This window comes from Gadus macrocephalus, chromosome 10, assembly GCF_031168955.1.
Source record: "Gadus macrocephalus chromosome 10, ASM3116895v1".
NCBI classification, from domain to species: Eukaryota; Metazoa; Chordata; class Actinopteri; order Gadiformes; family Gadidae; genus Gadus; species Gadus macrocephalus.
In genome coordinates, this window is record NC_082391.1 from 9,095,686 (window position 1) to 9,117,079 (window position 21,394).

Consider the following 21,394-nt stretch of genomic DNA (forward strand, 5'->3'; position numbering starts at 1 on the left):
GACAACATGATGACTTAATTATTGGAACCAATGTGATCAAACACATACTGCGTGAGTCAAAGTAGTGTAGTACATACTGGACAGCAGTTTCTGCGCCGTCATCTACAGACACTGAAACCGAACGATTTCTTTCAATGCTTGCTGGCTTGCATAGATGGGGGGATGGTGAAATGCCCGAGAAGATAGGCACAGTGCGTTGCAACTCAGCCACTTTCCTTCAACCCGGCTGTGAATACCTCCTATGGGGAAAGCTGACAAAAACCACACGCGTGTCTCCTGGTAGTGCAGTGATGACAGAGCCTACATCAGCACGGTCTGCACCCAAGGGGCTCATGGTCGCCAGAATAGTCACACCTTTATGGGCAGATGGGTGGGTACCCTTGAAAGTGATGAATGTCTCTGACAAGCCTTTGTTTTTGAGACGTAACGCTAAGCTTGCTGACCTGGTGCCTTGTGTCGCATTGGAAGATTTAGACTTGGTCAGTTGTCATCAGAGCACTTCCACCGTGCCTGCTTGCCCTGTCTTTCCTGATGTGGGATGTACTGGTGTGCTAGAGTCCATTGGCCTGAGTGAGCTTGACGTCGGCTTGTGTGATGCGTCATCTGACTGTAAAGACAAGTTGTCCGACCTTATTGTTCGCTACCAGGATGTCTTCTCACGCAACCACCTTGACTGCGGCAAAGCAGAAGAGTTTGTTCACAGAATCCACTTGATTGACCAAAAGCCATTCAGACTTCCTTTCAGACGTGTGCCACCGAGCCAGTACCAAAAACTACGTCAAGTCTTAACCCTTATAAGGTGTTCGGGTCTGTGGGACCCGTTTTCAGTTTTTAGCGTTATAAAAGTGATACAAATAATTATTATTTTGAACTAAGATTCATTGGCTTTGGCTCATTTTCTGTGAGGAACATGAATCAGAAAACATTTTCAATGACCCCCCCCTGTATACCCCCCCATCACATTTATATTACACACAGGGTGTTCGGGTCCAGTGGACCCGGAGCTAGTTTAAGTGTGGAAATCATAGGTTCTGTGCACCCTCATTTTCCCTTCTTCCTCTGTGTGTGTGTGTGTGTGTGTGTGTGTGTGTGTGTGTGTGTGTGTGTGTGTGTGTGTGTGTGTGTGTGTGAGAGGGGGAAAGAGTAAAAGCAGGTGAATGGGCCCTTGGTGTGAGCACCCACAGTGTGCACCCACTGTTCCCGCACAAGGTTGCAAAATTGGAGCACCCAACACTATCAAGCTTGGGGACCTGACACTATAAAAAAGCTCTGTCAGCGTGGTTCCATACCACAACTGATCAAGATTGCAAAGCAATTCTCTGTTCAGACTGCCTTACAGCTGATATTTGAAGAGACAGAGGGTTTTGATGGTGATGCAGAGGAAATAGTTTCGGAAAGTGAGGATAACATTTCAGAGTTTGAAGAGGAGGATGTGCATCAGCCAGCTCCGAAACGTAAAAGAGCCTCAGGACTAGCCCTTCAGCAGCCAGGACAAGCCTGCGAGCAGCAAGCCCCAGGACCATCCCGTGAGCAGGCAGGACCAGCCCGCAAGCAGCCAGCCCCAGGACCATCCCGTGAGCAGCCAGGACCAGCCCGCGAGCAGCCAACCCCAGGACCAACCCGCGAGCAGCCAACCCCAGGACCAACCCGCAAGCAGCCAGCCCCAGGAACAACCCGCGAGCAGCCAGCCCCAGGAACAACCCACGAGCAGCCAGCCCCAGGAACAACCCGCGAGCAGCCAGGCCCAGGAACAACCCGCAAGCAGCCAGCCCCAGGAACAACCCGCAAGCAGCCAGCCCCAGGAACAACCCGCAAGCAGCCAGCCCCAGGAACAACCCGCAAGCAGCCAGCCCCAGGAACAACCTGCAAACAGCCAGCCCCAGGAACAACCCGCAAGCAGCGGACCAGCCCGTCAGCCAAAAAGAAACGCTGTGAAGTGTGTGGACCCATGATGGACAGAAAAACACAATATACATGCAACCAGTGCAAAAAATACATATGCAATACACACACAGTGAGACTCTGCCCCTCATGTGTGGTATAGTCTGATATACGTATAATGGCCGTGTTCAAAGGCTTTAATGTGTTGTTCAGACAGATGTTATTGAGTATGTTTCAATTTCTAATGATGCTGATTATTTCCCAGTTATGCCTGTTTTATGAGGCATTTCCTTATTTTGTTGCATTTTAATGCAAAAAGAAACAAAAATTGGGATGAAGTAACCATCTGGTGAGTATTTGAAAAAAAAAAACTTGAGTATGTTGAATTAAAAGGCAATGGGTCCACCAGACCCAGCAGCACCTCCTGTGTAACAAAAACACGAACACCCTATGAGGGTTAAGTGAAATGGAAGAAAAAGAGATCATTCGAAAGTCGACAAGTGAGTATGCCTCACCGTTAGTCCTTATCTGGAAAAAGAATGGTGATTTGCGTGTGTGTACTGACTTCAGGTGGCTGAACAAGAGGACTTTGAAGGATGCTCACCCTCTGCCACATCAGGCCGATTGCTTGGCAGCACTTGGTGGAAATTCGCTGTTCAGCACAATGTACTTGACTTCAGGTTTTTATAACATGCCCTTACATGAGGATGACAGGAAGTATTCAGCATTCACTACACCTATGGGGCTTTACGAATACAACAGGCTGCCACAGGGGCTCTGTAACAGTCCAGGGAGTTTCATGAGAATGATGACTTCCATCTTTGGTGATCAAAATTATCTAAGTCTGCTATGCTATTTAGATGATATCTTGGTGTTTGCTCCTGATGAAAGAGTTGCTCTTGAACGTCTTGAAATGGTGTTCAACAGACTCCGTGCCCACAACTTGAAACTGGTGCCTAAGAAATGCTACTTTCTGAGGAAGTCTGTCAAATTCCTTGGCCACATTGTTGACGAGCATGGCGTTTCGACTGACCCGGGCAAAGTTGAGAGCATAAGCAGTATGACTGTGAATGACTTGATGGAAGCTGATGGAGTGACACCATCTGAGAAACGTACACGATCCTTTCTCGGTATGCTAAACTTTTATCAGCACTTCATTCCGGGGTACTCAGCACTTGCGAAACCCCTGTTCTCACTGTTGGCTGGTCAGAAACAGAAGAAAGGGCGAAAGTCTAAGTGTGCTGTAGTGAGCCGCAGACTAAAATCAACCGACTGGACTGCAGACCATGACCGGGCATTTGCTGAACTCAAACAGACCCTCATCAATTCTGTTGTTTTGGCTCATCCAGATTTTAGTCAACCATTTTTGCTGTCTACAGATGCCTCATTGGATGGCCTTGGGGCCGTTTTATCACAGGTGCGTGAGGGTGACTCAGTGGCTAGACCAATTGCATTTGCTAGCAAGTCCTTAACTCGGTCACAAAATAACTATCCGGCCCATCGATTAGAGTTTCTTGCACTGAAGTGGTCAGTATGCGACAAGTTTAGCCACTGGTTGAAGGGCCACGACTTTACTGTGTGGACTGACAATAATCCACTGACACATATTATGACTAAGCCTAAACTTGACTGTTGTGAGCAGCGATGGGTGTCAAAATTAGCCAGTTACAATTTTGACATCAAATATGTGCCAGGCCCACGAAACATTGTTGCTGACGCTCTCAGCCGTGTCCCTTTTTGCAAAAGTGTCAGTCACAGACTGGTCAGTGAACCACTTCATGAACTCGCCAGAGAAGCCGCTGTTGTGTCTGACACAGCCGTTCAACAGACCTTCAGAGAATCCACCAACCAGTCTGTAATGGCGGAGAAGCTAACATGTCTTTTAGCCACAAATGCCCAGTCCCTTCACACATCAGCTCAGTCATTGTCCACGCAGGAAGTTGCTGCTGTTATCCAGTCACACACTGAATGGGCCTCTGGTGCTAGGACTCGTGCGACGGCCCTTGTGGGTCATCTACCCCAGCTCATTCCTGACAGTTTGTCCAGCCTGCCTGTCTTCTCGGTTGAAGATTTAAGAGATGCTCAGTCTAAGGATAAGACCTTGTCTCGCATACATTTTTATGTGGAGAGGTCTCGGAGGCCATCCAGACGTGAAAGGGCACGGGAGGAGGGTCAAGTTCTGAGGTTGCTGAAACACTGGGGAAAGTTTGTTCTGAGTGATGATGTCTTATACAGAGTGTCACATGATCAGATTTCAAAGACAAGACGCCATCAGTTTGTTGTCCCTGATTGCCTGAAGACTAAAGTCTTGAAAGGAGTCCATGACAGTGTGGGTCATCAGGGTCAGTCAAGGACCTTGAGCATTGCCAGACAGAGATTATTTTGGCTGCACATGGACAGGGATGTGAGGGAGTACGTTCGTCACTGTCAGCGGTGTATAGTGAGTAAGATGGCCGAGCCTGCAGGAAGAGCTCCTCTCGAAAGTATTGTCACTTCCCGCCCACTGCAACTTGTTTGCATTGATTTCTGGTCAGCTGAAGATTCGCACAACAAATCTGTGGATGTTTTAGTGATAACCGATCATTTTACCAGACTGGCTCAGGCCTTTGCCTGCAGGGATCAATCAGCCAAACAAGTAGCAAAAGTTCTCTGGGAGAAGTATTTCTGTGTCTATGGATTCCCTGAGAGGATTCACAGTGACCAGGGTGCAAACTTGGAAAGCGAGTTGATCGCTGAACTTCTACGCTTATCTGGTGTGCGAAAGTCCCATACTACTCCATACCATCCGATGGGGAATGGCAGTGTTGAACGTTTTAATCGAACACTGGGCAATATGATCAGAGCTCTTCCCCTGGAATCTAAGCTAGACTGGCCCAGACGCTTGCAAACTCTCACTTTCATGTACAATTGCACTACCCATGAAACGACAGGATATGCACCATTTTACCTAATGTTTGGAAGGGTACCCCGTCTGCCGGTAGATATCCTGTTTGGGAACATTTTGACTGACCCTGATGTGACAGACTTTGGCAGATATGTTGCAAAGCTGTCTGAGGACCTTAAGGAAGCCATGTTCATTGCTCAAGAGCATGTGACAAAGGAACAGAACAGACAGGCGAGACTCTATAACAGGAAAGTGAAAGGTCCAATGATCGAAATTGGAGATCGAGTTCTTGTGGCTAACAAGAAAGAGAGGGGAAAGAGAAAAGTTGCAGACCGATAGGAGTCGATAGTCGACACTGTAACTGAGATTAATCCCCAGACGCACGCATATAAGATACAGGATACTGTCACAGGACATGAACGGATTGTCCATCGCAATCTACTCATGCTGGTGAACTTTCTTCCTGTTCAAGATATCCCGCAATCTTCTCGGTCTAGTATTTCAATGTCCTCTGTCCCATCTTCTGTCTCTGTCCATTCCATGGCTTCGGGTCAGGCTACATCCGACCACACTCAGGTTCAAGTGTTTTGTCAGCCGGATGGGTCTCAATCTGCAGTTGATGATGTGCACAGTTTTGTGAGCATCCAGGGACTTGAAAATTACTCGGATATCATACCTGCATCTGGGGTGAGGACCAGGGAATGGGTCAGTCACCTGAACACCTCGAGTCAACAGCCTCCTGAAGGGAGTGCCCGGGAGTCATTTGCTGACCTGACTGACGACGTGTTGACTGACCAGGTCCAAGACTCATACTCTGATGATGCTGTTGCTAAGGCTGACGCCTCGACTGTTAGTGACGATCATACCGTTTTGTCAGTGGTTACTTCTGTTTCTGTGAGTGATGCTGCACACACTGTACTGCCTGAGTCTGCACCACATCGCACTACGCGTCTGGGTCGTGTTGTTCGACCGGTTAACAGGCTCCTTTACGCCATAGCTAGACAAGATGTCACTGGACGATGGCAGACTGTTCGGACTGTATGCAGCTCTGTAGTTCAAGCTCTTAGGGCTTAAGTTTCTTATTTTTATTATATACATTTTTCTGATTGTGCTTAGAAATACTGTAAAATATGATATGTGAACACTAGTACCTATATATGTGTATTGGCAGTTTTGGGCAAGTGTAGTATGTGTAAGGCATTCTATGTCCGGTGGTTGGTTGGAGGGTTTGACATCGCTCTCTATCCACTGCATCCTTGAGGGATACTTCTACAGTCGGTCTTGTTGTGTGTAGTCCCATGACACCAGATATGTCATAGGTATAGTGTTGTGAACGTGTGTACAATTTTGTCCAGAATTCAGTAGGGGGTGTGTGTAACAGAGTTAAAAAAGAAAGTTGGAAATTTGAATTCTCACAAAATTATAATATTAACATGCCATTGTTATTTTACATGTTAATATGTTGTACCGCATTCAATATGTTAATATGAGGCTGCGTGACTGCATGTCTTTTATTTTCACGCTTTTTGGGCGTTAGCGCTACCCGTAGTTCCTTAGAACTAGGGAAACCCTGTTGGCGGTAAGCAGGTTCTACGGAGCGCTCTGTATATAATTTGATATTTCAATAAATTAGCATGTTTTATTTACACATTTTGATTTAATATTATGTATATAGCGTTTTTAAGTTAAGTATGGTGTTAACAGGCTTTATGATTTACTTTGTGGTTTTGGCGGCAAACACATGCTGCATGTCTGTGATGGAGAGCATTGTTCTCCTTTGGTTTTTGCTATTCTAGATTCACGCAGTCACATTGGAATTTGTTATATTGTGAATGCAGGTACGTGATAATTTCCTAATGTAAATAGCTTGAGAATGTTGTTGATGTAATGTGTATGTATGTAGGTGAAATGACTGCGTCATCCAGTGTGTTGACCCGTTCCTTAGAACTAGGGAAACCCTGTTGGCGATTCACGCAGTCACATTGGAATTTGTTATATTGTGAATGCAGGATTAAATGTTACGGAGGAATCCCGGTCTCTGAATCTTTATTCATGGATGCCTGGAAATGAGGGTCGTTACACGGGCACAAAATGTTTAATCTTATCGATGTCCCAGCACTTAACCAAACCACAATGTGAAAAGCTTCATCACAAGTACATACGTTGCATTTTATATCTTACTTAATTAAATGTAAAGGGGAATATTGAGCTATAAAAAGCTAATTTTAAAAGCAATATTGACAGATAAAAAGCAATTTCTTTAGAGGTCCAAACTACTTCCAATATGTAAGTCACAGCCAAAATCTTGGTCAGATGTTTTAATTTTTTTTCTCATCTCAAACAGGTGCACTGGATGCTGCTGCTGCACGCATACAGCAATTGGAAGAAACAGTCAAGGAGCTGACGAGAGCTGTCACAGCTGAAAGTGGATCAAGTGCCTTTTCACAGATTTTGTCTCTCAGACAAGGGCATCCTTTTTTACACCAGATTCACATCAAGATATGTTTTTTGTGACTTCTGGGAGGCTATTCAACCATCTGCCTCCATGTTGGTTTATTGGTCGAAAGCTCATAAAAAGAAACAAACATTTGAACCCATTTCTCCCAGTCCAACGCGTAGACTGCAACTGGTAGACTGCAACTTCTCTTCTGCTGCCGGGTTGCTGCAGGCCTGCAAGAGAAGGTGCTGGCTGACATGTTTCAGGTCAGTGTGTCCACTGTCTCCCATGTTGTTATAACGTGGGCCAACTACCGTTACCTGCTCCTTGGCTCCCTCCCCATCTGGATGAGTAAACAGCAAGTCAAGAACACCATGCCAAGCAAATTTGTGTAGTACAGTCCAGATGTTCGGGTAATCATCGACTGCACCGAGGTGCGATGCCAGAATCCATCATCCCTCACCCTCCAGTCTGAGGTTTTCTCATCTTACAAGAACACAACAACCTTTAAGGCCTTCATTGGGATTGCCCCTTGTAGTGCTGTGACTTTTGTGTCAAGTCTCTTCACCGGCTCCATCTCCGACCGAGAGCTGACTGAACGAAGTGGACTGCTGGATTTACTGGAGCCAGGAGATGGCTGCATGGCAGACAAGGGTTTCATCATCGAGAAGCTACTAGCTGATCGTGGGGCAACGCTGATTATACCACCCTTCAAGATGACAGGTAGGCATGAAAGGAATGAACATTTCAAATTAAAACTGTGACCCAAATGTGACCATTAAGATATGAAGACAAATGTTTAAGATGGACTGAAGCACTCACAATAATCTTATCCCTAACCACTGCGCAGTTCACCGAAGAGGATGCTCTGAAAACACAAGCAATCGCCCGACTTCGAATCCTCGTGGAAAGAGCAATACGCAGAGTCAAGGAATACCACATCTGGGAACGCACTGTCCTCTCACCTTGTCAGTCAACCAGCTGAGTGGTCCCTTCATTTTTTCCGGAGCTGTAATTCTGTATACTGAAAACATTGTATATATCGAATGACATGTATGTAATTGAATGAGAAGTCTTTCATCTATAATCAATTGTAAAGTCCAGTCAGTCCATCCTGAAAGTATTCAAAAATGTTAACAAGTAATGTAGTAAATGATGTACTCAGAAAAAGGGAATGAATTAAATCCTTTTATTCTTTCAGTTCCTTTATTCATTTCACATTCATTTCACTTTCTGCTGAAGATACACATTCATATATGTACCAAAGAAGTAAAAGTCTACCTTATTTTTCATCTCTTATCATTTCATCATCCCTCCAGACCAGGGATGGGCAACTGGCGGCCCGCATCCTCACTCAGTGCGGCCCGCATCCTCACTCAGTCAGGCCCGCACATAATAAAAAAAAAAGAAAAAAGAATAATAATAATTGATCGAGTTACAGAAAACTCGGTCAAGAAAGATGAGAAGAATTCATAGAATTCGAAGGCAAACCCATGCGTCTAGTTTGCTTAGAAGCGATATCAGTCATTAAAGATATCCACTTAAGTCGCCACTACAACTACTACAACTGCTTGTTGGGTTTGAGTTGATTGAGTTGTTGCATTTTATGTTGGGCCACTGTTTTTCAGTTTTTTGACTTCATTGAATGATGATGTATGTGAGCCCTTTGCACTGATAAAAATACTGACCATTTATGTGGCTGTTTGAGCATGGAAAACATGAAATTAATGTATATTGGTTCAATTAACATACCGTACATAGGTTATGATTCTGGATGATTTTTTAGGTAGTGGCCATCCCCAAAATGCACCAGAATACAGGAAATCATATCTACCAAATTCAAAATTGTGTAGCTTCTCTCAGCTCACGTTTAGTTGAAGTGTGCAGTCATGTGGCCCTCCGATGGTTATGATGAAAAATGTGGCCCTCTTTATCATGAAAGTTGCCCATCCCTGCTCCAGACTGAGCTGACGCCAAACTGACGTTAGCATAAGCCAACCTAATAATAAATAAAATGTATATAGCGCTTAATGTGGTACTCTAAGACGCTTTACATATTGCCCTATCAAAACTATGTAAGACAGACTAGGAATAAAAGAAAAACAGAGGTTAAATATGAAGAATAAGGTTGGAGTTAGGTGGGGAAGGCTAGCGTGAAAAGGTATGTTTTGAGGGCAGATTTGAAAGAAGAGAGGGTTGGAGAGACTTTGATGTGGGAGGGGAGTGAATTCCAAAGGGTGGGGGCAGCAACTGAGAAGGCACGATCACCCCCAGTCCGTCGCTCAGTCCGTGGAACTTGAAGCAGGTTGGCAGAGATGGACCTGAGGAATCGGGAGGGGGCGTGGTGATGGAGGAGGTCGTATTCAAGAAAAGGGGGGGGGCTAGGCTGTTGAGGGCCTTGTAGGTGATGAGTAAGATTTTGTAGTTGATTCTGTGTTTAATTGGAAGCCAATGGAGTTCACGGAGGACTGGTGTGATGTGTTCTCTGGAGCGGGTACCAGTGAGTGAACCTACCTAGCGTAAGCTAGCTAGCGATGTGTGTGCAGTCCAAAATGAAAGAAAAAACCTTGCATCACTTGGGAATCGCATTTTGTTGAACTGCTAACTAACATACGGGTTTATGCGTTCACTGAACAAAGATTATGGAAATAAAAGACCACTTTTCCATCAGAAAAATCATCAGAACCGTTATTACCAACCCATAGACACTAAAAGCCAAAATCTTTCTCACATGCATAGTTGCACACCCATCGCGAGTGACGACTACGCGCACACATGCATTGCACACCCATAGCGAGTGACGTAGGACGTAAAGTCCCGCCCAGGGCGAAGTGGCGTCGATTTAGAGAGTCCCGATAATGTGATAATCCCCCATTGGGAGATCTTCGACTTTCGACTTGGAAGTCTGGCGTTCGAGGATTCAGGAACACACCATTATCTCTATCACTCTGGGATGAACCACACAGGCGGGACGATGCTGAAGCGTCAGACATTTATCTATGTTCCCATTGGCTGTTTGTTGATGACGCGTTGTACGGAAATACAAGGAGACATTCTGTGACAGCCAAGCGTCAGTCGGTTGTAAAAAGGTATGCAGCTATATACAGCTATAAATAGATATATACAGGTATATTTTACACAATTAAAGCTGCAGTGTGTCTAAGTTAGTGGAATCTAGTTAAACGAACTGGTGATCAGATCCGTGTTGTTAAACTATAAGCGATAACCCTCTGCGCACCTAAATAGTCGTTGTATTTAGGATTCTATTAATTATAATGGAGTTTCCGAGATTCAAATAGTGCAACGAATGTCTGCATTTTTAATCCAGCAATGCTTCGACCAGTCCATCAGAGGTTAGGTTTAGTCTGTGCGTGCAAACACACACACACACACACACACACACACACACACACACACACACACACACACACACACACACACACACACACACACACACACACACACACACACACACACATATGAATGTATATATTTATGTGTGTGTATATATATAGGTATAGATATATGTATATTATTATAACTTTATTCAAGACACAGGAAGGTCCACAAAGACAGCAGAGTACATAGATAATATGTATCTATATGTAAAACAATGCAAAAAATTTAAGAAGGATGCAAATGAGGCATTACCAATAATAATACAAACACATTTCAAACACACGCTTCGGGTCCAATGTTTCCAGTACGTTGTAGTACGTTGTGTCACTCTGAGAAATATCAGTTAGAGACACAATAATAATATATATGTCTGTATATATATATATATATGTATGTGTGTGTGTGTGTGTGTGTGTGTGTGTGTGTATATATATTTGTGTTTATATATATATATACATATATGTGTGTATATATATATGTATGTATATCCAATCCACCTTTGTGCGTTTCATAATAATGTTGGCGTATGTTTACAGTCCCATTCAGCTCCATGTTCTTTCCTTATTTTATCAACAACATTCGCGTTCATGTTAAAGGTCCTTGGTTAGATATATCAGGACCGTCATCATTTGACGCTTGGTCACTTGATGCTTTCGTAAACAATGACGTCATTCTGGAGGTCCCTGCTGGCTACAGGCCAGAGGGTCTACACACCGGACCTATACCTAAATTAATATTTACACATTTCAGATCACTTTCATACATTGATCAGTATTGGCCTAGTATTCGGCTTCCTGGGTGTTCCAACCAAGTGGAGATCATGTAGGTCTCGCTTGGGTCCCACAACGTTTGATTACGTTGTCTGTAATAATTCACCTTCCACTATACTCGTAGCATTAGTTGTAATTATATTTTTGTAATAATCAGAGGCTTATAATCAAATGCTTTTATTTAACAAGGATGTGGGTGGTGTCCAGTGTTTCCCCTGGAAGGTCCTCCCATCTGTTGACTGTGGCTTTTCTCATTCTGCTGCGATCCTATCAGATCGTCCAGGGCCATGTAGAAAAGGTAAACAATCCCTTGATTGGTCTATTTTCTCCCATGGCCAGTTTTAAAGTTGGTTGACTACGTACAATTACAAATAACAATTATGCTTTGTTGAAATGTAGGTTATATGCCATCATGATAACATCCATGCAAAATACGTATATGTATTGGAAAAAAGGTATTGCATAACTGACATTTGAGTTCTTGTGAAGTCTTCTTCAGCCCTCATCGTGGTGGAGGAGGGAGGTGATGAAGAGGCCACAGTAGGGGATGAGTTCAGTGATGAAGAGGATCTGGAAGTGTTTCAGCCCACTGACCACTGGCAGACCCTAAAACCCGGTACAGTGGTCAGGGATCTCTTAGCCCTCGGAATGTTGGGACTGCTCCAGTAGTAACTCCACTCTCCCGGACCATGGTGCAGGTCAGGCAGTGCCAAGAGGCTCCCATGTGAGGCTGAACCTCCAGACCGGACACAGAGAGGTCCGCCTGGGGGCGGAGCAGATGAGAGGGGAGGAGCAGAGGAGGGACCGGCCCCATGAAGCAAGGTATGATGCATTGAGGAGGAGGTCCGCTTTTGGCGCGTTCATATCATTGGGAATTATGGGGGCGAAAACATTTTCGGGACTTCGGAAAGTTCTCGTGTACGACACTTCATGACGCTCTTATGATTCGACTTCCTTTCGACAAGGGGGCCAGATTTTGATAACAGAGTTGCCCAGTTGGTGACGGCTTACGGATGGACTTGAGGGGGATACCAAAGAGGAGGGAGTTACAGTAATCGATGCGGGAAGTGACCAGGGTGTGAACAAGGATGGCTGTGCTATGGGGTGTGAGGGATGGGTGGAGGCGGTTGATGTTGCGTAGATGGTAATAGGCAGATCTGGTGATGTTATTGATGTGTGCTTGGAATGATAGTGTGCTGTCGAGGATGACACCCAGACTCTTAACCTGAGGGGAGGGGGAAACTGAGACTGTTGTATGTCGTTAGTAGACATGTTTTACGTTTGCTAAGCTAGAAAAATCTAAGTCTGAGCCAGGGGGAGTATTCGCACCCACCGAGTAACTCTCATGAAACAGCTCAGTTGCGCTCAAAATTTACTGCCCAGATAATGTGACATCAGTGGGCGGTGCTGAAGTGCAGAAGTCCCTCAAACATAGCAGTTTTCCTTCTATTTTGCTTGCACCAGTTCTGACTAGTTCTTCCTCTACACACAGAGTAGACAACACCATATAAAGTTGTATGGATCTGTGATAAATCCGACCCTGTAGGCATGGCTTAGGTACCACATCAATAGAGACTGAATTTGTTCTTGGATTCGGCAAGTGCTTCATGAACCTCCTCCAGGGTGTGAGCCCGTTTCTCTGAATAAACCAGCACTGAACCGTCACCTCTCTCCAGTGAACGAGCCCAAGACCACCATCCCAGAGGATGAAATGACACTTCATCAATGCTTTTCTAACCAGTGATTTTAATCCATTGGGAACATTTTGAACCTCCTTTTTAATAGTTAGCATATTAGCTAGGCTCTTGTTTAGGGAGGGGTCATTTGTATTTTGAATAGAAATATTGATCAGACGATGGCGCAAGATGTCCGCCATGTGCTTCTGTGCAAGCGTCACGCGTTACTCGCGTTAAAAGTAAAAAAAAATTGAACTCGCCGTGTTGGCGCGTTGTTACGTGCGTCTGCCGCGTCTAACGCCCCTGAACGTGCATAACGCGTTCAGTGTGGCCGTACTGAACGCGTTAAGGTACGGCAACACTGAACGCGTTACGTGCGTTCGATTACGCGATTAACGCACCTAACCTGACGCTTGATCATTGTATGTCACAAAAATGGTTCAACGCGCCTAATGCGCCTACGCTGGATTTAGCAGTCCGAGGTAGGAAACCCAAACACCGCCGTGTTTGCGTGCATGATAGAGCTTAGATCGAATAGCCAATCAGCGTGAAGCTTGACCCGACGTCACTGGCAGAGATGCTTGCACAGAAGCACATGGCGGACATCTTATTCTTTATTCTGGGTGGAAATAGTAGCATATTTACGCCATTAAAAGTGTTTATGTAAACTTTTTTAGCGAGAAATGTGCATTTTACTTTCATAATGTTCGCTCTGTAAATGTGAAGGATGTTTGGTTTGATAGTTCTGACGAAGAGGGAATGCTCCATTCACTTGCATGGGCAGCGTCTTTGGTTGCTAAGCACCCTCAACGTCTTTGGCGAACTATTTCTCTGCTGATCAACACTACGAATGCTGGAAACACACCAGACCCACCATTTGAAGTTATTTAACCAGATTATTGTTATTTGTATCCGAGATTATTGAATCTAACCCGATCTAAGCTCTATCATGCACCCAAACACGGCGGCGTTTGGGTTTTCTACCTCCACTCAATACAGCGCAGCGATGGTGGCTGCGTAGGCGCGTTAGGCGCGTTGAACCATTTTTGTGACACACGTAGGCGCGTTACTCGCGTAATCTAACGTGCGTAACACTTTCAGTGTGGCCGGACCACGCGCCGCTTTAACGTGTGTAACGCGTTTACGCGCCTAAACCAATGGTTTCCTATGCAAAAATGCCGATTTTCAACGCCTCTAACTGTGCGTTCACACCACATTTGTCGCCCGTTCGCGTTGTCGCCGAAGATTTGTTGCGCCACAAATCATAATCTGTCGCTGTGCAAGTTTTGTCAAATTTGTCGCGCCACAACACGATAACCATTGCCTTGTCTTTACCTTTTGTTGAAGAGGAAGAGACGTTGGAGGACCCGACGCAGTCTATTCATAATATTGTAATGACCAGGGAAGAGGAAGTGAATGAAGTATTGATTAGACAGAGATTTATTAGATGGGCCTACCTAATAAACCGTTGGAACACACAAGACCGGAAATCATAGCAACGCCGGTAAACAAACCCCGAAAAGCCCAATCCCTATGAGAGCTCCCCGCGCTACGGCCATCCGGAGGCGCACAGAGCTTTTGGCTGTGATTTTATACAATTATATTATATACTATTATATATAAAGCTCCGGGAGTCGCAAAAAGGCAACAATCACTTTCTCTTCCATGCTGCAGTTCACCCCGGACTGCACTGCACTGATTTTGACGGTTGAACGCTGATTGGCTGTTACGTTACACATGTCACTCAGTGGCCACGCTGTTGAAGGCTGATTGGCTGTCATCACGCGAAATTCGCATCAAAGTTGAAATATTTCAATCGAGCGAATTTGTCGCGGCACAAGTCCTCGTGAACGCGCTTGCCTGTGCACGGCGAAAGTGTGGTGTGACAAATCAAAACTTGTCGCCGGTTTTCTCTCGCGAAAAATTCGCCAGATACGCGTCTCTACGTTCACTTTGTATTGGATCTTGTTGCCCCGTCACGTTAGGTGTGAACGCACAGTAACGTGTGTAACGCGTTCAGTGTCATACCTCTATATCGGGGTCTCCGCGTCACATTGCTGTATTTCAGAGCGTGAATACTGTAATGTAACGTTATAAAGCATTGTCAACATGCTGAAATGTATTTTTAGTATGATTGAAGAATAACGCATTGGGCGTGTATGGTTAGTAGTCGACTCCTCTAATGGTAAGGTAAAGTTATGTTATTAGTGGTAATTTCATTAGAATGAAATAACACGACTAAATGTCTTTTGAATACAACTTTAATACATTAACTAATCTGTGAACATGATTTTTGAGACATCAAATCGATTTTCAACAGCATTGGTGTTGAAGGCCAAAGCTCAGATGATCCCATGCTGATTAAGATGGCAGCAAACGACGCCTTTTATTATGGTTTTGATTGAGAGACCCCTAGCCGCAGAAATTACATATTCGACCTTTTTAGGCTGAAATCAAATTTTTAATAAAGGTTTACAAAAAGGAAAGATTCCCCAAATGTCCCTGGAGTTAAAGTCCTGAAGCAGTAACGCCACTGCCAATTTGTTGAGCTGTTGGTTGATTGTTTATAGCCATGAACTCTATACTCTAAGCTCACCTTGGATGATGTTTCTTTGTTAATGACAGCCAGTCCTACCTGAGTGCTGAAGAGCCATGGACTCTCTGTACTCTAAGGTCTCTTTGGATGATGTTTCTTTGTTAATGGCAGCCAGTCCTACTGGAGTGCTGAAGAGCTGAAACTGAAACTGAAGAAGATGAAGGACTCTTCCCCAAGGAGTGGAGCTGCATACCAACAAGATCAGAACAAGGTACTGACATCTGATCAAATCTTTAATCCTCTAAACATGACATTATTATTATTATATCCTTTATTTAACGAGGTTAGTCTCATTGAGATTAAAATCTATTTTACAAGAGAGACCTGGTCATGGTGGAAAGCGGTACAAAGTTCCAACATAAAGCACAAGACAAAATACAAGTTATTAGTGTAAGCTATTAGTCTGTGAATGGGCCCCTCTTCTCCCCTACAGACATTTTAAATCCAAATCTCTGCTCAACATGATTATTGCACTGTATATTTCAGAATAGTGCAAACAACTAATTTGATTTAGTAATGAGGATGTTTTTTAACAAATATGAAAGAATAAGTAATGACCACTCAAAACCAAATGCGGGTTCACAGTGTATGCTGGATAGAAATGCATCCCAGTGGCTACAGTCCACTGGGCAGACTGGTTGCCAGATCTATCCATCCGTCTGATAGACACGCTCACTCGTCCAAATGATTCAGGGTCAGTTCTCGTATTGGAGTTCAGTTCTGGTTCGTCACCCTTTGGTCACTCTGGTTACTCTGGGTATACATAACAGACAATCTCTCATCCCTTCATTAAGAGCTAACCCTTATCCCAATGCAAATGTTATATAACAATTCTTATTACTGAATTTACTAATGTTAATAGATAGATACTTTAATAATCCCAGGGGGAAATTTTTTTTGTCACGAACTCCAGATATACATACAAATATTAAGAATATAATATAAAATATAATATACATATATATACACACACATAATATAAATACATATATAAAACCTAAAATAATAGTGGCTGTTATAATATTATTGCCCGATTAAATTTGTGTTTTTGTGTCCTTAGTTTCGCTCAATTGAGGATTTGAGGAAAGACCTGGCAACACTGAACCTGCTTGTTGAAACCGACTTTCAGGTCTGTTAAAGATGAATTATGTGTAGGGCTTTAACTCACAGGCATCGCATCGTACAAATGTATAACTTGGGACGTACGGTTATCTAAATAGAAATGCACGTCAAATAAAAGGATAATTTAAACTATACTATAATTTGATAAAGTTTCACTGATTTTCAGGTTATTAAACGGCTGCTGGACCAATTGAACCGGACCAGCAGCACCGAGCAGAGACTTCAGATCCTGCTGGAACTGGAGTATCTGGTGCATCAGGTGGGCCCAAAACACCACCTCTACTCCCAATGCAGACACAGAGCTATGCTGTGTCAGGCGGGCTCTTGAAAGAGGACTCAGATGCAGAAGGGCGAACGGTCCAAAAAAACCTTTATTTCGGACCCCCTGTCCTCATCAAAACAAGTGATCAAAAACTTAACAAAACACAAGAAACGATAATCACGCTTACGTGGAAAAAAACGAGGAACTAGAACTCAACTCTGATTCTTGGTTCAGGTCGTGGCAAAGACAAGGCTGGGTCAGGAGCTGGAGGTACATGGACCGTGACGAACGAAATACTCTGGCGACAACGACAAGGGAAGACAAAGCCTATATACACATGAGGAGGGGAGACAGAGGTGGAAACAATCAGGAATCAGGGGAGTCACCAGACCGGTGACACAGGAGGAAGGGTAAGTGACCGCGGTGTGACAGTACCCCCCCCTCTAGGGCCGACACCGGAACCATCAGACTCTCCCTGACCGGTTTCACCTGACTTACGTGAAACGTCGGGTGGACACGAAGGGACCGAGGCAGACAAAGGCGTACAGCAGCGGGCCCGACCTTCCTAGTGATGGGGAATGGACCCACGAAGCGTGGCGCAAGCTTCTTCGATGGGACCTTGAGATGTAAGTCCTTGGCTGACAACCACACTCTCTGTCCTGGCTGATAGTCTGGAGCCGGCCGTCTCCTGCGGTCGGCCGCTCTCTTAACCCGGTCCCCCTGTCGAATCAGGACCTGGCGGGCGGCTATCCAGATGCGTCGACAGCGTCGGATCATGGCATGGGCAGAGGGAACCGACACTTTCAGCTCGTTGTCTGGAAATACTGGCGGTTGATAACCGTAAACACAGTGAAATGGTGACAACCCTGTGGCAGAAGTGGGTAACGAGTTGTGCGCATACTCTACCGAGACCAGGTGCTTGCTCCATGTTGAGGGGTTCTGGAAAACCACACAGCGGAGACCGGTTTCCAATTGTTGGTTAAGGCGCTCGGTCTTGCCGTTGGCTTCCGGGTGGTAGCCTGAGATCAGGCTGGCCGTGGCACAGATGAGCCGGCAAAACTCCCTCCAGAACCGAGACACGAATTGGGGCCCCCGGTCAGAGACTTTGTATTTGGGGAAACCATGGATCTTGAAGACCTGGTCCATCATGACTTCTGCCGTCTCTTTGGCAGACGGCAGTTTGGGCAAAGCAATAAATCTGACCATCTTGGAGAACCTATCCACCACCGTGAGAACGGTGGTGTTGCCTTGAGAAGCCGGGAGACCCCGGACGAAGTAGAGTGAGATGTTGGACCACGGTCTGGAGGGGATGGAAAGCGGTTGTAAGAGCCCCATGCGAGCCCCGGAAGAAGTCTTGTTTCTGGCGCAGACCGCACATGCCTCTATGTACTCCCTGACCCCCACCTCCATGGATGGCCACCAGAACCGCCGGGAGATGGCGAACACCGTTCTCTTGACTCCCGGGTGACATGAAAGCCGCGAGGTGTGAGCCCAGTGGATCACCTGTGGGCGCAGCTCGATGGGGACAAACAGACGGTTAGCGGGGCACCCACTAGGTGCCGGAGCACCACCATTCGCTCGCTTTACCTCAGTCTCAATAGGCCAAATAACCGCTCCAACCACACGGGTTAGTGGGAGGATGGTTTCTGGTTCTTTGACCTCAGGGTCGGGGTCAAATAGTTGAGACAAGACATCCCGTTTGACATTCCGGGACCCCGGCCTGTATGAAAGAGAAAAGGAAAAGTGATTAAAAAAACAGCGCACACCTGGCCTGACGAGAGTTGAGGCGCTTAGCTTTTCTAATATACTCGAGGTTCTTGTGGTCTGTCCAGACAACGAATGGAAGGTCGGCCCCCTCTAACCAGTGCCTCCATTCCTCCAGGGTGAGTTTAACAGACAGCAATTCCCGGTTGCCGACATCGTAGTTGCGCTCTGCCTTGGACAGCCGCCTCGACAGGAAGGCGCAGGGATGCACCTTACCATCCTGGTCGGAGCGTTGCGACAGCACGGCCCCGATCCCCTCATCGGATGCATCCACCTCCACCACGAACTGGCGCTTGGGATCTGGAAAGGTTAGGATGGGGGCGGAGGTGAACCGACGCTTGAGTGTACTGAACGCCTTCCCGGCTTCGGGGCACCACCGGAACTGCCCCTGTGGAGACGTGAGAGCATGGAGAGGAGCTGCTATTGCGCTGAAGCCTCTAACAAACCGCCTGTAAAAGTTAGCAAACCAGAGGAACTGCTGAACCTTTTTGCGGCTGTCGGGGCTGGGCCACTCGGACACAACGCTAACTTTTGCCGGGTCCATCAGTACACTTCCGGAGGCTACGATGAAGCCCAGGAAAGAGACAGTGTCGGCATGAAACAAACTCTTTTCTGCTTTGACATACAAGTGATTAGCCAGCAGTCTTTCGAGAACCTGGTTGACATGATTACTGTGGGTGTCGAGGTCAGGAGAGTAAATAAGAATATCATCCAAGTAAACATAGACAAAGTGATCAAGGAAATGTCGGAGAACATCATTAATCATGGCCTGAAAAACTGCGGGGGCATTAGTGAGTCCGAAGGGCATAACCCGATATTCGTAGTGGCCACTGGGGGTGTTGAACGCCGTTTTCCACCCGTCCCCCTCCCTGATGCGGACCAGATGGTAGGCGTTTCGAAGGTCTAATTTAGTGAAAATCTTGGCCTGTTGGAGCTGATCGAAGACAGAGGTCATGAGAGGGAGGGGGTACCTGTTCTTTATGGTAATGTCATTGAGTGGACTGTAGTCGATGCAGGGTCTTAGTGAGCCGTCTTTCTTTCCAACGAAGAAAAAGCCAGCGCCAGCAGGGGACGAAGAAGGACGAATCAGGCCCGCTTTTAGTGAAGCTGAGATGTACTCCCTCATCGCCTCCTTCTCAGGGCCGGAAACAGAGTATAGGCGGCCCTTGGGGATGGTTGAACCGGGGATCAGGTCTATGGCGCAGTCGGATGGACGATGAGGAGGAAGAGACAGAGCCTTGGTCTTGCTGAAGACTTGACCAAGGTGATGATAACAGGGAGGTACCGTGTTCAGGTCCGGGAACTCGGCCTCTAAGGTCGGGTTGGTAGAGAACAAATTAACTTCTGTGACAAACTCATCTTGAGAGAGGGGAACAAGGCATGTCTGTGTACAACTGTCCCCCCATCCTCTGATCTCTCCCGTTCTCCAGTCGATGTGGGGATTGTGATTCAGCAGCCATGACTGCCCCAGCACCAGAGAATGGGAGGAGGATCTGAACAGGTAAAAGCGTAACAGTTCTTTATGGTCATTGACGTGTAGGTGTACTGGTTCACTGATATGTGTAATAAGAAAAGTTCCATCCCATTAACGGAGCTGGCCCTAACGGGCCGTTCCAGAAGTTCAATTTTATGCCCCAATTTTCTGGCTAGTCCCCAGTCCATCAGACTCTCATCTGCCCCAGAGTCTATGAGGGCTTCAAGTTCAGTGTCGGTGTGATGCTTTACCTGGACCTTGGTGAGAGTGCGAGCTGTGAGGCTCGATGCTGCGATGTGGCTCACTGCTAGGGATTTCTTGGTCGGACAGGAGGCGATGAGATGACCGGTCTCTCCACAAAAAAAGCATCTGCCCTCCAGTTGACGTCTTCTCCGCTCCTCCGGAGATAGTCGAGCCCTCCCCAGCTGCATGGGTTCCTCCTCCCCTGCGACAGCCGACGGATGGAGCTGGTCCTGCGGTGAAGAGTGAAGAGCTGCTCCTGGTGAAGGTTGAGGGCGAAGCTGACTCTCTGCATTCGTAGATCTCCCGTCCCATTGCCGCCGGAGCTGGGTGCGTCTGTTGTCCGTCCGGATCGCGAGGGCGATGAGTTCATCCACGTCGGTGGGTAAATCCAAGGGAACGAGAAGGTCCTGGATACTGGGGCTAAGTCCTTTAAAAAAAAAAAAAATCATAGAGGGCAACCGCGTTCCACCCGCTATCCCCCCGCTATCCCCCCGCTATCCCCCGCCAGCCTGCCGAAGCGAATGGCATAGTCACACACAGAGCCGCTGCCTTGCTTAAGGCTACTTAGTTCTTGTGCCTTCTCACTGCTCATGGTTACCGGATCAAAAGTTCTGGAGAGTGCTGCTTGAAAGTCTGCGAGGGAAAGGCAAACGGACGAGCCCCTCCCCCATTCAGTGGCAACCCAAGTCTTAGCTTTCCCGGTTCAGGTGAGAAATCATAAACGCTACTTTGGACCGGTCTGTGGGAAACGCAAGAGGATTTAATCCAAAAAGAATAGAACAGTCAATAAAAAATATATTTTTTTATCGCTTTTCTCTCCGGCGTATCGCGCTGGGGGAGCCAACTTACTGCCCGCTCCGATAAGCGGAATGGGGAAAGTCGGCGT

The 21,394-nt window shown here is 46.2% G+C and overlaps 2 protein-coding genes and 1 long non-coding RNA gene across 5 annotated transcripts in view; 2 read left to right on the forward strand and 1 right to left on the reverse strand.

The window, feature by feature from the left end:
- LOC132466471 (uncharacterized) overlaps positions 1-8,165 on the forward strand; it is a 29,562-nt gene extending 21,397 nt beyond the window's left edge. The window contains exons 2-4 of the long non-coding RNA XR_009527876.1: positions 7,110-7,190; positions 7,434-7,925; positions 8,053-8,165. This is a non-coding gene — a long non-coding RNA (uncharacterized LOC132466471). The remainder of the gene's footprint in view (positions 1-7,109; positions 7,191-7,433; positions 7,926-8,052) is intronic.
- uvssa (UV-stimulated scaffold protein A) overlaps positions 1-21,394 on the reverse strand; it is a 483,727-nt gene that overhangs the window by 46,247 nt on the left and 416,086 nt on the right. The window lies entirely within an intron of this gene.
- sil1 (SIL1 nucleotide exchange factor) overlaps positions 10,011-21,394 on the forward strand; it is a 29,074-nt gene continuing 17,690 nt past the window's right edge. Inside the window, exons 1-7 of one of the 3 annotated variants that reach the window (XM_060062335.1) lie at positions 10,011-10,329; positions 11,561-11,669; positions 11,861-11,987; positions 12,070-12,193; positions 15,755-15,854; positions 16,704-16,772; positions 16,932-17,024. In XM_060062335.1, the coding sequence (XP_059918318.1) occupies positions 11,562-11,669; positions 11,861-11,987; positions 12,070-12,193; positions 15,755-15,854; positions 16,704-16,772; positions 16,932-17,024 (621 nt within the window). In that variant the 5' untranslated portion in view covers positions 10,011-10,329; position 11,561. The remainder of the gene's footprint in view (positions 10,330-11,560; positions 11,670-11,860; positions 11,988-12,069; positions 12,194-15,754; positions 15,855-16,703; positions 16,773-16,931; positions 17,025-21,394) is intronic. The other 2 variants (XM_060062333.1, XM_060062336.1) reach the window with 2 other exon arrangements.